General features: G+C 47.3%; 1 protein-coding gene across 1 annotated transcript in view; it reads left to right on the top strand.

The window, feature by feature from the left end:
- NUGGC (nuclear GTPase, germinal center associated) overlaps nucleotides 1–13,979 on the top strand; it is a gene marked incomplete at both ends in the record, with an annotated part of 39,067 nt that extends 25,088 nt beyond the window's left edge. Inside the window, 7 exons of the mRNA XM_079773305.1 lie at nucleotides 1,053–1,217; nucleotides 4,376–4,533; nucleotides 6,277–6,415; nucleotides 7,651–7,759; nucleotides 8,737–8,873; nucleotides 11,141–11,231; nucleotides 13,840–13,979. Of these exons, the coding sequence (XP_079629431.1) occupies nucleotides 1,053–1,217; nucleotides 4,376–4,533; nucleotides 6,277–6,415; nucleotides 7,651–7,759; nucleotides 8,737–8,873; nucleotides 11,141–11,231; nucleotides 13,840–13,979 (939 nt within the window). The remainder of the gene's footprint in view (nucleotides 1–1,052; nucleotides 1,218–4,375; nucleotides 4,534–6,276; nucleotides 6,416–7,650; nucleotides 7,760–8,736; nucleotides 8,874–11,140; nucleotides 11,232–13,839) is intronic.
- Between the last annotated feature and the right edge of the window lie 990 nt (nucleotides 13,980–14,969).

The following is a 14,969-nucleotide window of genomic DNA, read 5'->3' as shown; positions in this document are numbered from 1 at the left end:
CTACATTATCCATAGTTCTCCGTGCTACTCATTCACTCTATAAAGGTTTCTGGACTGCACTCTCTGTGCCTTGCCTTGGAATACACAAACATGAACAACGTAGTCTCTCCCTTCAGCAAGCTCCTAGTCCAGGGGAGGAGACGTGGGATGAGAGAGACATTGCACAGCAGGAGGAATGCTGTGGCACAGGGATGTACGAAATGCAGGGAACGTGGGGAAGAGAGCCCCAACTCTGCCTGGGGGAGTCAGGGAAGGCATCACATGGGAAGTGACTGTTGAGCTTTGTCTGGAAGGAAGAGAAGGTGGGAACAGCATGTGCGAAGGCATGAGGTCACAAAAGTAAAGGCATGTTTGGCTCTGAAGGGCCTTAAGTGCCAAGTAAAGAGTGTGGCTTCTGCCTGCTGCACATCCCCCAAGGTTCTCACACAGGGAACAGACACTACGGTCCCCAGTGTGAACCTAAAGTCCAAGGCTGTGCCTGGTGGTCCCTCCCTTTTATTATTTGAATAGATACTTTCCTCTGACTACACTGTATTCTCCTTTGAAGAAGGGCCGGGGCCTTATTTTTGGTCCTGTAGCTTTGTTATTCAAAGTGTGGTCCAGGGCCCGAAAGATTCCGCCTCCCCTGGGGGCTTTAGAAATGTAGAAGCCCAGGCCCTCAGACTTGAACAAATTCTCCTGGGGATTTGTTTGCACATTAAAGTTTGAGAAACACCAGCCTCAAAAACTGCTCTGTGCAAAGTCAAAGCTCATTCAATGTTTGTTGATTCAGATGGAAAAATTTGTTTTAGTAACAATTGGGTTTTTATTTGGGTAGTTGTTCCCCCAAATAGCCTGATGGATTGTACATCTAGAGTAAGTTGCAGGAGGCATATAGTTGTTCTATTCTCCAGTCCCTCAAAGCTTAAGGATGTTCATTCACTGGGATGATAAGGAGAAGTCAACTGAGGGTGATTTGCTCAGGCCAAATCTTGCTTAAAGGAGGCAAAGTTTGAGGAGAAAGTGTATTGAGGGTGGGGGTGGCCTCATGCTTCTTATGACCCTGTCCCTAGAACGAACACTTGCACATGAGTGGCCTGCGGAGATTTGTGGAAGAGAAAATACAGCTGCTGGAGAAGGCCATTGACCAGTGCTTTGCCCACATAGCCCAGCCTCTGCAAGAAGGGGTCAGAAATGCCAGGACTTCCTACCGACGGATCCTCGGGGCATGTCTGGTGGTGAGTGACCCTTCCCGGGGAAAACCTGTGATGTTTGGTGAAGTCTGCCTGGTCCCCAAGGTCAGAACTTGATAGTCACCTGCAGAAAATGGATACTCAGATCTATAGGAGTGAAAGGTATTGAAGAATAGAGAGAAGGACAATAATACAATATAACCTCCAACAAAGGCCACATTTAGGGAGCAGAATAAAAAGGATCCAGGAGAGGGGGCAGAGAAAGATTAGTCTGAGAATTAGTAGGAGAAGGGGAAATCATGTCATGCTCATTTTCTTATTTTTTGTACTTATTTGTAATGTACACCTTAAGTTCTTACTTTCTAATAAGAAAACTAAGCAGGAAAGATCACACATCAGTGGTTGAGGAGCGTGTTAGATACTCCTGAGGGGTTAAGGGAAATCGGGGTAATAAAAAGGCAATGGGATGTGGCCGTTGAGAGTGCTCATTGGTGACGGTGATAGGCAGCCTCCGAGATGGCCCGAGGGAGCCTCAGCTCCGTATTCACGGCCTGTGGAGTCTTCCCCTCACTGAGGCAGACAGAGCTGGCCTCCGTGGGCAGCAGAGTGCTGCCTAAGGGACAGTGTGTGACTTCTGAGGCTCGGTCATCAAGGGCCGCTGAGGCTTCCACGCTGGTGTCTTGGATCACTTGCTCAGCGGGGAGCCGGCCTCCCTGTGTGGGGAGGTCCACGTGGAAAGGGGCCGAGGTCCCCACCCATAGCCAGCACCACCTTCCCCGCCCTGTGGTGAGCCTCCATGGAAGCAGATTCGCTAGCCCCAGTCAGGTGACCATAATCCCAGCCGGCACCTGACAGAACCTCACCAAGAAGCTCTGAGACAGACTGGCCGGCGTTGGGAAAGGCCCGTTAGTACATGCAGCCGTTTGGCCTTCACTTGGCCACATAAGAATGGGCCTTGGGCCTGGAACACTTCCGACCAAGAGATCAAGACCCTCCCAGCCTGTGCTGGGCTTCTCTGCTTGTGTGGGGATCTTTCCATTTCATGCTCAGTGTGTACTCCTTTGTGCTGCTTAGGACAGGCATCAGAGGCCCTCAGGCAAGCCCCCGCTTTCTGTATTTCTGCACCGTGGGAGGGCTTGGGATCTGCTGCAGCACAAAGTGGGTTGCGTGCAGCTATATCACCTGCATCAGCTGGGAAGTGGATCCGCTGGCCTTGGGGGACCCAGGTACTGCCAGAGGCTGGCTGGATCTTGTGCACACGTCCCCTCCTCTTGCTGTAAGTAAACACTGCACCACTTGAGCCTGGTGTGCATGTTATCTGACCTCCGTGACCTTGAATCCTGCACTGGTCTCTTCTCTGGTGGCACCTATCTGCGTTTTTTTTTTTTTTTTAATATATATTTTATTGATTTTTTACAGAGAGGAAGAGAGAGGGATAGAGAGTTAGAAACACCGATGAGAGAGAAACATAGATCAGCTGCCTCCTGCACACCCCCCACTGGGGATGTGCCCGCAACCAAGGCACATGCCCTTGACCGGAATCGAACCTGGGACCCTTGAGTCCGCAGGCCGACGCTCTATCCACTGAGCCAAACCGGTTTCGGCCCTATCTGCGTTTTAACCTTGGCCGCACAGCCTGGCCACCAAGTGAACTGTGCAACACCAGCCAGCCAACACCAATCCGAATTCCTGACCCACAGAATCTGCGAGAGATGAGAGATGTTTATTGTTGTTTTAAGCCACCAAGTTTGGGTCATTGGTTTCATAGCAGTAGATAACTAGGAGACAATTTGCTTGTGAAAGGAAGGAGCGTGTTCGCCATCGCCAGGCGTCACCAGGTCTTCATCCCGTGAATTGTCCCCTCTCTCATCAGCTTCTTTCTCTGTGACTATCAACATACCCTAGGTGTTCCTATTTGATAGCAACTTTCCTTTGTGATCGGAAATTTGGGCAAACATTTATATGCTAACATTATGTAACATAGTAAAATAACCCAAATGTCTAATAACAAGAGAATAGTAAAATGAACTATGATATGTCCATAGGATGTATTGTGTGGTTATTAAAATGATTTTTTTCAAAGCATATACAATGAATTAAGGAAATGCTCATGTTATAGTATTAAGTGAAAAGGGAAGACTAATAAGATAGATAGATAGATAGATAGATAGATAGATAGATAGATGATAGATAGATAGAATGATGCCAGTTGTATCATGCTACACAGCCATTCACTTGAAAGATATTCCCTTAAAACATACATCATTGAATAATGATCCCAAAGCCCACTACTGAAATTTTGGTTAGTGCAAATGTATTATTATTATTTAAGATCCTCATCTGAGATAGGCGTTTATTGATTTTTAGAAAGAGGGGAAGGCGGGGGAGAGAGAGAGGGAAACACCGATGTGAGAAAGAAACAGGAATCGGTTGCCTCCCATGCATGCCCTGTCTGGGGATTGAACCCAAAACCTAGATATGTGCCCTGACCAGGAATCAAACCCACAACCTTTTGGTATATGGGATGACCCTCCAACCAGCTGAGCTACCCGCCCAGGGCAGTGTTAATGTGTTTTTATTCACTTTATTAAGGATCACCATCTGGCTAATATTTATCCATGTCTCTTATAACTCTAGCTTCATGATATTTTCCCCTTTGATTTGTGAACTTACTTCTCTGGGAAAAAAATATTACAACGATACATAAATCAAATTGCATTTCATTAAATATTTAACAAAAACTTGGACTATACTTGCAAAAATCTGAAACAGATACTCCCAGTAGGGTCATAGCACATTTCCATTTAATAACTGCTCATTTAACAAATATTTACCAAGCACTCCTGATGCCCTTGCCAGATGGCAAGGACATCAGGGTATTGGAGGAGACACACTGTGCCTGATCTCAACGGGCTGATGGTCCAGTCGAGGAGCCTAATGAGTAAACAGACAAATGCAACACTGTACGAGAGGAGCGTGGGCAAAGTGAGCACAGGGCGCGTTGGAAACCCAGGACAGGGCACCCCACCGACTTCAGGCACGACTGCCACCCTCTCTCTCTAGCTTAGGAATGAGTTAAAAGATTATGTTGGTGCTACTGTGATTCTTGGTAATAGCCTTTGGCCAGAGGCAATGCAATTCTGATCCTGTGCTTGTCTAGTTAATGCCTACTAACTCTACTAACTTGTTGTTTATTTACCTAGAGGAGTAGAGGAAACCAAGGTTTTCACCAGACTCTGAAAGCTGTTTGCCTGAAAAACGGCATCTATGCCTCCAGGACTCTGGCAAGAATAGATCTGAATGAAGCCATCACTCAGCCCATCTATGACCAGATTGATCCTGTTTTTGGAGGCATTTTTAGGTAAAAGATCTTTCCTCGTATTCCTTTGTGAACAAACAGCTGAAGAATGTTGGGCCAGTGTCTCATCTTTAAGAATTTGTACTTTGGATTTGGAAGTGCAAAGAGTAGCTTGCAACTCGAGGAGGAAAGCTTACTCCTTGGCCAAACACAAAAGCCTTCTTGGTTTGCTTTACTTAAAAATTTCCCATGGTGACCTGGAGTGCAGATGGAGATGTTGCCTTCAGACTAATGTTATGATTCCCATTATTTTTTCAAATATCTCATACATGCAGCAGGGGATAAACTTTCTTATGGATCCAAGCCCAGGAGAGGGTATTTTGGTTGGAGAGCGTGGAGTTAAGCAAACACATGGCCTTCATAAATTTCCCTGAATGCAAAAAAAGAGAAGTGACTCACTGAGGACTGTTTGCTCCCATACTGCATGCTCTCAAAGGTGGCGTGGGACGGGGGTGTGCCTTCACGTATCCCCTCCTCCATTCTTCATTGATGGCCAATCCTTCTCTCTGTCAACAGAAACATCATTTCCTAAACGCCCAACCTGTCCCCAGCCCTCCTCCTTTGCCTCTAGCATATCATCAGGTTCACCACCTGCTTGAACCATTCCACCTTCCCTTGATTCTTAGTCAGTGCCCCCCTTCACCACCCCACCTTCCTTTGAACTCTTTTGCGATCATACCATTTCTTATATGATATGATCCCCACCCCACCCCACCAAATTCCTTAGAATGGCATTCAAGACATTCCACCTGCCTCCAACTGGCCTTTCTGATCTCTCCCCGAGCTGTGGCCCAGTATCGGTCCTCTGCTTTAGCCAGCTTGGAGGGGAGCAGGGAGCAACGGAAATGTACCAGGAACCATGCTAAGTATTTTGGGTGTGTTATATCATCGCATCCTCCCAACTACCCTCTGAAGGGTACGTTATATCATCGCATCCTCCCAATAACCCTCTGTCTTTTTCTTTTTAATATATTTGTATCGATTTCAGATAGAGGAAGGGTTAGGGAGGGAGAGAGAGAGAGAAATACTGATGAGAGAGAATCATTGATTGGCTGCCTCCTGCACGCCCCATACTGGGGACTGAGCCTGCAACCCAGGCATGTGCCCTGACCAGGAATTGAACCATGACCTCCTGGTTCATAGGTCGACTCTTAACCACTGAGCAACACTGGCTGGGTGATTTCTGTCTTTTTACTGGTGAACAACTGAGATTCACCCAGCTCATAAGTTAAGAGTTAGGATTTCAAGCCTACACCCTCTCTTCTACACCTGCTGCTTCTTATTCCTGGGATGTGCTGAAGCTTCCTTCACTATCTTGTGCGTATGGTGAATAGCGCCTCCTTCTTTTCGTTTTCCTAAATCTTACCTGTCTCCGGAGGTAAGATCCCATCCTTTCAAGTGGAAACAGCTGGGCAGTGGAAAGCCTGAATGTTGAGATTAAACAGATCAGTGTCCAAAGCCTCACTCTGCCACTTACTAGCTGTGTGGCCTTGACTCCATCAGCAATCTCCTCTGAACCTCAGTTTTCTTATCTGTAAAATGGGCATCATTGCACTGATTTCATAGGTTTTGTTGTCAAGGGCCTGGTGCAGCACAATGCCCGACATGTGATAGGAATGTGGTACAAGTCCCTTCTTGTCCTCCTTCTCTTAAAATGAATAAAAGGATACCAGCTGGTTTCCTCTTTGTTGTAGCCTCACAATAGCCGTTGACGTCTCTCACATATTACGTTGCTTTCTTCTGTAGGACTGGAACGCCCACCGGTTCAGCTTTGATGCCTCACATAGATGCTTTTAAGCACTCTCTCCAGGAGAAGATGACGGAAATTGGGATAAGAAATGGCTGGAAATACGATAGCTACAAAAAGAGTTTCCTGATCCAGGAGGTACGATTCGTAGATTGTGAAGAGAGGAATGAGGTTGGGTGGTGGGTTTCTTCCCAACAGGTTTTGGGATGCTGCCCGTCTCTCCAGACCAGTTCCTCTGCAGTGTCCAGGGTCTGGGGAACTCATAGCAGGAGCAGGAGCTGTGACATACACACAGGGATGGGTGGGGGCGCGGCAGCGGTCCTGACTCAGCCGTGGAGGCGTAGGACACCAGGCCAGCTTCCTCCCACTGCAGCCGAGAGTAACCGCCAAGGTTGTACAGTAGATTCTGCTTCCAGGAAGAATCTTCAAAGGCTCCTTAGATGTACAAAAATTGGAGTCCATTTGTGATGCTTTCAGTAACCTTCCTATCATTTTTTGCCAATGTCACGAAGTATCATCCAAAGCAGTGAAGCGTAAAGTATCATATTTTTGCAGATCGCTTTCTAGTTTTGAGCACTCAAGGCTTTTGCCTGTGACCCACATTCTTCAAGGCTGCCTTAGTCCTTCTGGGCTGCTCTCGCAAAATACTATAAACTGGGTGGCTTGCCAACAACAGGAATGCATTTCTCGCGGCTCCGGGCGCTGGAAGTCCAGGTCTAGGCGCAAGCAGACTTGGTATCTGGTTGGATTTGCTTCCCGGTCCAGAGACAGCTGTCTTCTCCCTGTACCCCCACATGGCAGAGGGGCGAGCGAGCACACTAGGGCCTCTTCTATAGGGGAGTAACCCCAACCACGAGAGCCCCCTCCTCATGACCTCATTTCCTCTCAAAGGGCCACCACCTACTGCCACCACATTGGCGGGTAGGATTTCAATATATGAATTGAAGTGGGGGCACAAGAGCTCAGTGGCAGAAGGTGCCATGCACACCATATTCAGCCCACAGCACATCCCAGCCCGAATCCCACGGCAACGCTAGAGAAATAGCCTCTTCCTCCCCCACTGTCCCCCCAAAAGGTCCAGTTTCAGCATCTCACATGTGCCAGAGCTCAACTCGGCAAATAGTTAACGGGATGTCTACAGGGGCAGGCACTGTGGGAAGCACTTTGGGATGTCAAGATGCTGAAGACACAGTCTCTGCCTGTGAGAGGCTCACAGTCTAGCTGTGGGGAGGACATGGGGAGGACACAGCCTAGCGGTGGGGAGCCACCTGTACCACAAGGCCGAGGGAAATGGTGGCTATAGGCAGGGATGCCTGACCTATGTCTGTTGGAGGAATCGTCACAAATGGCCTTTTGTTCATGTGGATTCTCAGATAAGTGCCATCCTGGGGGGCCTGGAGGGCCACATCCTCCGGAAGAAGAGGAGGATCTATGAGTCTCTCACTAGCTCCGTTCAGAACGACCTGAAGCCCTGCTATGAAGGTGGGGCTCCGGAGGGCGGCAGTTCTGCTCCCTCCCTCTGTCCGCACAGCATCCTTTTCTGCTGCTCCTCTCAAAGCCCCCTAAGGCCTACGTCCCCCTAACCCCCTGGCTCTACAAACTAAGACCAAACAATTCGAACAATTGCAAGGTGTGGGGAGAGGTAGTTCGTGAACCATTTTTATCTGTTGCCAGTTCCCTCCGTCCTTCCTTTGCCTACACACCTTGCTTCTCCTCTCTGTGCTGCATCGCAGCTAATCCTATATAATACATGGCTAATATGCAAACCGATCGAACAGCGGAACCACAGGTCACTATGATGCGCACTGACCACCAGGGGGCAGACACTCAATGCAGTGTGCTCCCACAGGGGGAGCCCCTGCTCAGCCAGAAGCCGGGCTCACAGGCTGGCGTGTGCAGCGGAGGCGGCAGGAGCCTCTCCCACCTCCACGGCAGTGCTAAGCCGTCAGTCGGACATCCCCCGAGGGCTCCTGGACTGCGAGAGGACACAGGCTAGGCTGAGGGATGCCACCCCGAGTGCATACATTTCATGCACTGGGCCTCTAGTTAAACTATAAAATCCATCACCCAGTTCTCAATCTTACTTTTTTAAGTATTTGTAAACTTACTTGATATCTTCTTCTCATTTTGGTGGCCCCATTATTTTCTTGGGGAGGCCAGGGGTTGGAATTTTGTAAGCTTCTGCTCAATTCACTCATTCGATTTTCTGAATGATAGCTATCTAAATATTGAGAGTGTTAATTTTTGTATCATATTATTAAACTATTTCCACTGTGTAGAAAATGGTACTACCTACATAAATATATATAAGTGTGTGCATCTGTATGTGTGTGTGTGTGTGTATGTATATGTATCTGTATATATCTGTGTTTTGTTTTTTTGCTTGTCTTTATTTCTGATGCTAATGGTTTCTGCACAAGCCCTTGCTGTGGTATAACGGCGACTATCGTTTTTGCCAGAGGCAGCCCAGATCACTGGCAAAAAAGCGTGCGAGAGGATGAAAGATGTCATCAGAAGAGGGGTGGACCGGCAGGTGGCTGAGGGCATGTTTGAAAGGGCTCAAGAAAGGATGCAGCACCAGTTTCAGCAGCTGAAGGTATTTATTCCAACCCACAGCCTGCATTCCAGTTCCAAAGAGGCTCCTGGTGGGGCGGAGGAAGCCAGCACAGGAGATGGGAGAAGTGGTGGTCATTTGGGCCCACGTAGAGTTGGACGTCTTCCGCAAAGTGGGTCCAACCAATGCCCATGGTGCCAGGAGAGGAGGCCAGCTGGCGCTGGGCCTTCTCCCTTCACGGCCACCATGTGATGGAGTCAGTCTCCTCTCTGGGGCTGTGACTTCGGCGATGCGGCCCCTCCAGCCTTCTCCTGCATCTTCCCCCTTTCATACGTGATCAGGAGAACTGCAGCATCTAGATGGGCCCCTAAGCCTTTCCTGTGCATTAGCTCGTTTCATCCCCAGCAAGTCTGTGAGGTAGGTACAGTCGGTCCTTCATATCCGCAGGTGTCACATCCCACACGGACTGAAAAGAGTCGGGAAAAAAATCCCAGAAAAGTCCCCAAAAGCAAAACTTGAATTCACCATACACCGAGCATTACACTCAATCCGGGTGAATGAAGTGATGTGTGGATGTACCCTGCTGTCGCCTACATGCAAACACTACACCATTTCATTATGAGGGACCTGAGCATCCTCAGATTTTGGTTTCTGTGATGGGGTCCTGGGACCAATCCTCCGTGATACTGAGAGATGACTGTACTATTATTGTTCCCATTTTGTGGATAAGAAAACGGAGGCAGGGAGGTGTAACACAGGCCACATAGCTAGAAAGTTTCAGACCTAAGATTTAGGAGCAGGGAACCAGGCTCCAGCATCTCCAACAAGAACATAATCTCAACACAGATGTTTTTTTAATGAGGGAAGTGTCTTATCTACATAAAACATCAATAAATAAATCAGCCACGTACAGTGCCCAGCATAGATTTATGTTTGCTTCTGTCTATCTTGGAAGTCAGTTCCTAGCAGTTTCCTCAAACCTAAGTGCTGCTGTCAAGCCCACTTGGACCGTCCTGTCTCAGCTCTAGGTCTCAGCCTGCCACCCCCTCCGCAAGTCATATAAATTCTTTCTTTTAGTCCAAGCCACTGCTGGCCCTGGCCCTGTGAGTTTCCACAGTCTCCTCCTTACTCCAGGCTTCGCTGACCCTCTCCGAACCTCCTGAGGAGCCTGGCTACTTGCTCTTTGGGTCCATCTCTGTTCCAACCGACTTCCTAAAACATCTCCAACCTGCTTCTGCCCCCACCCCACTGCAGTTTAGGAAAGTACATGTACCCACACTACAAAACATGAACTTTCTCTTGGAAGAGGCTAAGGGGTTTCTGGTTTACCAGTAGCAATTTACTTTCTGTCATTTAACATATATCACAATCTGCAGAAATTGGCCAGACTCTACAATATCCACTCCTCGCTGGGTATATAGAAATCGGCCCTTCAGGTGCCCAAGAAAGCAATTCCACTAAAAAAAAAAAAAAAAAAAAAAAAAAAAAAAAAAAAAAAAAATCAGTACATTGACCATATAAAAATGTATCTTAAATGATGTTAAGTGTAGGAAGTTGAAATAGGGCAAGACCACAGAGTGTCCCCATTCCCTGACCTTAGGGACAAGGAAGCTGACACCCAAGTGACTAGCTAAGGCTCAGAGCTAGAGCTGAGGCTGGAGCTTGGGGTTTTAGGCCCGGTATGTTGAAGAGAAAGGCATAAGACTTGGAATCAGAAGATCCAGGTTCAAAACTAGGCTTTGTCAGACTAGAGGAGAGAATCAGGTATTTTTCAAAGGGAGGCAAGAGCTGGTTAGAAGAGGGAACATGGTTGTAGGTGACAGAAGGACTGGGAGGAGCAAGAAGATATTTGTCAAAAAGTTGGGAAGAAAAATCAGGATTGCCAGCTATGGTGTCTCGCACAAAGCGGGTACTCAATAGACATGCACCCAGTGACTAAATGCGTGATAGAATGGTGGGACAATGAGCGGCACTTTCCCTCTTTCTCCGCTCTTCGGATGCTGTGATCTCTCCCATACCTCGATGCAGCCTCATTAGGTCCTGATTCAGTCCATCAGCACCAGAGGGACAATCCCTCGGAAAGGCTGGAAAGGAGATGCTGAGACAGGTGGGACCCCACAGAAATGTTGCCCTGATGACTAGAGAGCCATTCTGTGCACTCTAAAGTGGCCCGCCTTGGACCTGACTTTGACTTTGGCAGCCCCAGTCTGCCCACTCTGATTGGGGGAATGGGTGGGGCCCCCTTTCATAAGATTCCCTTTCCCGTGGGCTGTACCATCCTAACAGAAGGACCATCCTTTGTTGTGCAGCATGGAATCACGGAGAAGGTGAAGGGCAGTATCGCCACCATGCTGACCCTTGCTTCATCCCAGGGGGATGGTCTCTACAAGGAGCTTGCAGGTAAATACATAAAATCTTTGCATAAAGGGTGATGATCTTGCAGACACTTCCCCCTCCCCCCAGGTGTGGTGGCTCTTCCCTGGATTTAAATAAATTAAGTTAGTAAGAAATTCCAGGGGAAGGAAAAGAGATGATGAAGACGACGATGACTGCCCCACCCTTGGCTGAGGACCCCACTGAGACCAAGCACTGTCCTTGGGCTTTGTGCTCCACATCTCATCGAATCCTCACATTAGCCCTCAGAGATAGATGTTATCGCTCCATTTTGCAGATGCAGAAACAGAGACTCAGATGAGATAATGTGTCCAAGGATCCATAGCTGGAAAGTGGCAGATTCAAATCCATAACTTATGGTATCAAACATGGGAAGAACTCAACTATCTATCAGCAGAGCACTGGTTACAGTAACTTGGTACTGTAATTTGCAATTGTTACAAAGAATCAAGTAGCTTTATATAGTACTAGGGGCCCGGTACACGAAACTCATGCACTTGGGGGCGGGGGGTCCCTAGCCTGGCCTGTGCCCTCTCACTGGGAGTCCAATCAATTTCCCCAAAGAGGTGGGCCCCGCCCACCCATCCAGGGCTCCTCAATGGATTGACCCAAAGAGGTAGGCCGGAGCCGGGGTCCCCGCCTCCTCCGCGCCACATGGAGCTGTGGGACCCCCAGGCCTTATCATGTGGAGTGGCCGCCAGGCCTCACTTCTGCTGTGCGTACAGCCATCTTGTGATGGCGTGAGGGCATCACAGTATGACGACCACTTAGGCTTTTATTAGTAAGGATAGTAGCAGCATGAAACGATCTCCAAAATATATTGTAAAGTGGAAAAGCAAAGTAAGAAAAATGTGTGTAGTGTATTGCCATTTGTGAGAGAGAAAAAGGCAACATATATGTACATGCATAAAAGTCTCCACGGGATACATAAGAAACTGGTCACACTGGTTACCTCTAAGGAAAGGAACTGGGGGACAGGGAGGGTGGGAGATTTACTTTGCAATCTGTCTATGTTGTGCCTTTTACACTTGAAACCATGTGCACAGTTGCCTGCTGGAAAAACAATACATCGGATGCCATTGCTGTGTGTCATTGAGCGTGTCAGGGTGAGAGTGGTCAGAGCTATTTCCAAAGAAAAAGCCACAACTGCTACTGCTAAACATCTGTCCTGCTCCGAATGTTCTCTCAGGAAGGAGACACAGCACCCTCACCATGTGGTTTATTGTCCTCTCTCATGACCCTCTGTCCAGGCCTTCACAAAAACCTGTTTTAAGGTTATAGTTATCCAACTGTGTCTTTTTAAAAAAATCCTCACCCAAGGATATGTTTTTCTTATTGATTTGAGAGAGGAAAGGAGAAAGAGAGAGAGAAACAATGATGTGAGAAACATCGATCAGTTGCCACCTGTACACACCCCGACCAGGGATCGAACTTGCAACCTAGGCATATGCCCTGGCCAGGAATAGAACCAACAACCTTTTGGTGTACAGGACAATGCTCCAATCAACTCAGCCACCCAGCTGGGGCCAACTGTGTCTTCTTTAAAGAACTCCTACTCACCAAAGTTCTTCAACTGTCCAGGTCTCACACACTGAAACGTTCCTTGAGTTTGATATAAATGGCTCCTGCCATAATTTAAGACCATGTCCTTTCCTTGACCATCAGCAGCAAATATACACTATGCAGGGAGCACTGTGGCAGCTGCCCAAGAGCTCTAAAACGCCCTGCTCGGAATGCTACCTGGTTGGTTAGACTGGGTAGTGTGCATTCACTCCACAAGTAACCATCATCTCCACCGCGGTGCTGGGCAGTGTCCTAGTGTTGAGGATGTAGCCATGAGCAATACTGACAAAAATCCCTGCTTACAGAATTTACAGCCCAGGGGAGTGGGCGGGGGGGGGGGGGGTCGTGGGGGAAGAAGGCAGGCAATAAGCCAAAATATAAACAAGAAAGGAGGCCTGCGGAAGGGTGACAGTGCCATGGAGAAAAATAAAGCAGGGCATACCCTCTTGCTTGGAGAGGCCAGCCTTCTGTTCCAGTCAGGCCTTCCAATGATTAGATGAGGCGGGCAACCTGCTTTCCTCAAGGTCTACCAATTTCAATGTACATTTCATCCAAAAACACTCTCACAGAAACACCCAAATAACGCTTGACCACAGATGTGGGCACCACAGCCAGGACAAATTCACAGCACAAGAGAGCCAATTCACTTAGCATGGGGACCGCTGTGGGCGAGGGCCGGGGCGGAGAGGAGGGCCTGCACAGGGCTTCGGGGAAGTTTAGCATGTGGTGGGCACGGCACCTCCTGCCACTGAGCTCCTGGGAGACCTTGACCCAGTGCCAGCCCAGACCTGTTTTCCGGGCAGGTTTGGTTATTTGACAGTGGCCCTATGCTGAGATAAGCTTTACAGTAGGAGCAAGAATGCTGGGTTTGGTCAGGTTATTTGTAAAAAAACAAATCTATTGGACGATCTGATCTTCAAGCTTTAACCGAGACCCTCACATTCTGGGACAAGTGACTCAGGTCATAACATGATTCTCAGGGGATCTGTTTGCTGGGGACGTTTCTGAAAAGGACGCTAACTCCTGCTGTGTGCTTTCTGCTCCTCTGTAGACGTCAAAAGTGAGTACAAGGAGATGGAAAAGCTACACAGGAGCCTGAGGGAGGTGGCTGAGAACGCAGTGCTTCGGAGAGGCATGCAAGATTTCCTCCTGAGAATGTCCCCCAGCAAAGCTGGCCCCCCCAGAACATGAATTTAATTCTTGGCACCGAGTGGATGAGAAACAACCCTGGAGCCAAATAATGAGAATTACTTCTGTTTTGTAAAATCTAATAAAAACCATCTCCCAACTGTTTGGGCTTTAAATACACTATAAAACCCAATAGATTGTTACTTGTGGCAGAAGTGGATTACTGAGCAACATCATTTCATGTTGATTCCATAGCCAAAGAGTCATCTTGACTCCTTAGTGGGGTTCTAAAGCTTTAGGGACAAGAAACTTGTGTTTCACCAAAGGAAAATATCTAAACACTGAAAAATGTAAATATTATGCATAAAACCATTGCAAAATAAAGTTTTGGGGACTCAATTTTATTGACCATTTTAATGCTGATGAGACTTTTGGGTAAGGAAGTAACACTGTGCCGTGGAAACAACATGGGTTTGAGAGTCAGCCACACAAGAGACCTGGCTTATCACCTCTCAGGAGTGTTAATGAGAGTCAGGGCCTCTCAAACATTTTGATCTCAGGATCCTATGCTCTTAAAAATTACGATAATTTATGTGAGTTATACCTATTGTTACTATAGTCAAAATTAAAAGTGATCAAAACTGTAAATAATTCTTTACTGATCTATTTGAAAGTAACAATAATAAACCTATTATATGTTAATATAAATAACATGTTTTATGAAAAAAACTTTCAAAATAAATTTATTGAGAAGAGTGCCATTATTTGACACTTTTGCCAATCTCTTTATTCTCTGACTTAATAGAAAACAGCTGGACTCTCTTGTCTGTTTCTGCATTCAGTTCGCCACAATATATCTTTTTGGTTGCTGTATATAAAGAAAATACAGTCTCATGCAGATATAGAGTGGGAATACAGAAGAGTATTTTCATAGACTTTTCAGATAATTACTGGGTATTCTTTAATATGATCATCTTGATAGGCGGTAGTTTCTTAAAGGTTAGTTGTATTGTGGAATCTGAAACCATATTGGTGAACTATTTTTAAAATTTG

Source organism: Cnephaeus nilssonii (genome assembly GCF_951640355.1).
Source record: "Cnephaeus nilssonii genome assembly, chromosome: 5".
NCBI lineage: Eukaryota > Metazoa > Chordata > Mammalia > Chiroptera > Vespertilionidae > Cnephaeus > Cnephaeus nilssonii.
This window is presented reverse-complemented; position numbering and strand designations above follow the sequence as displayed.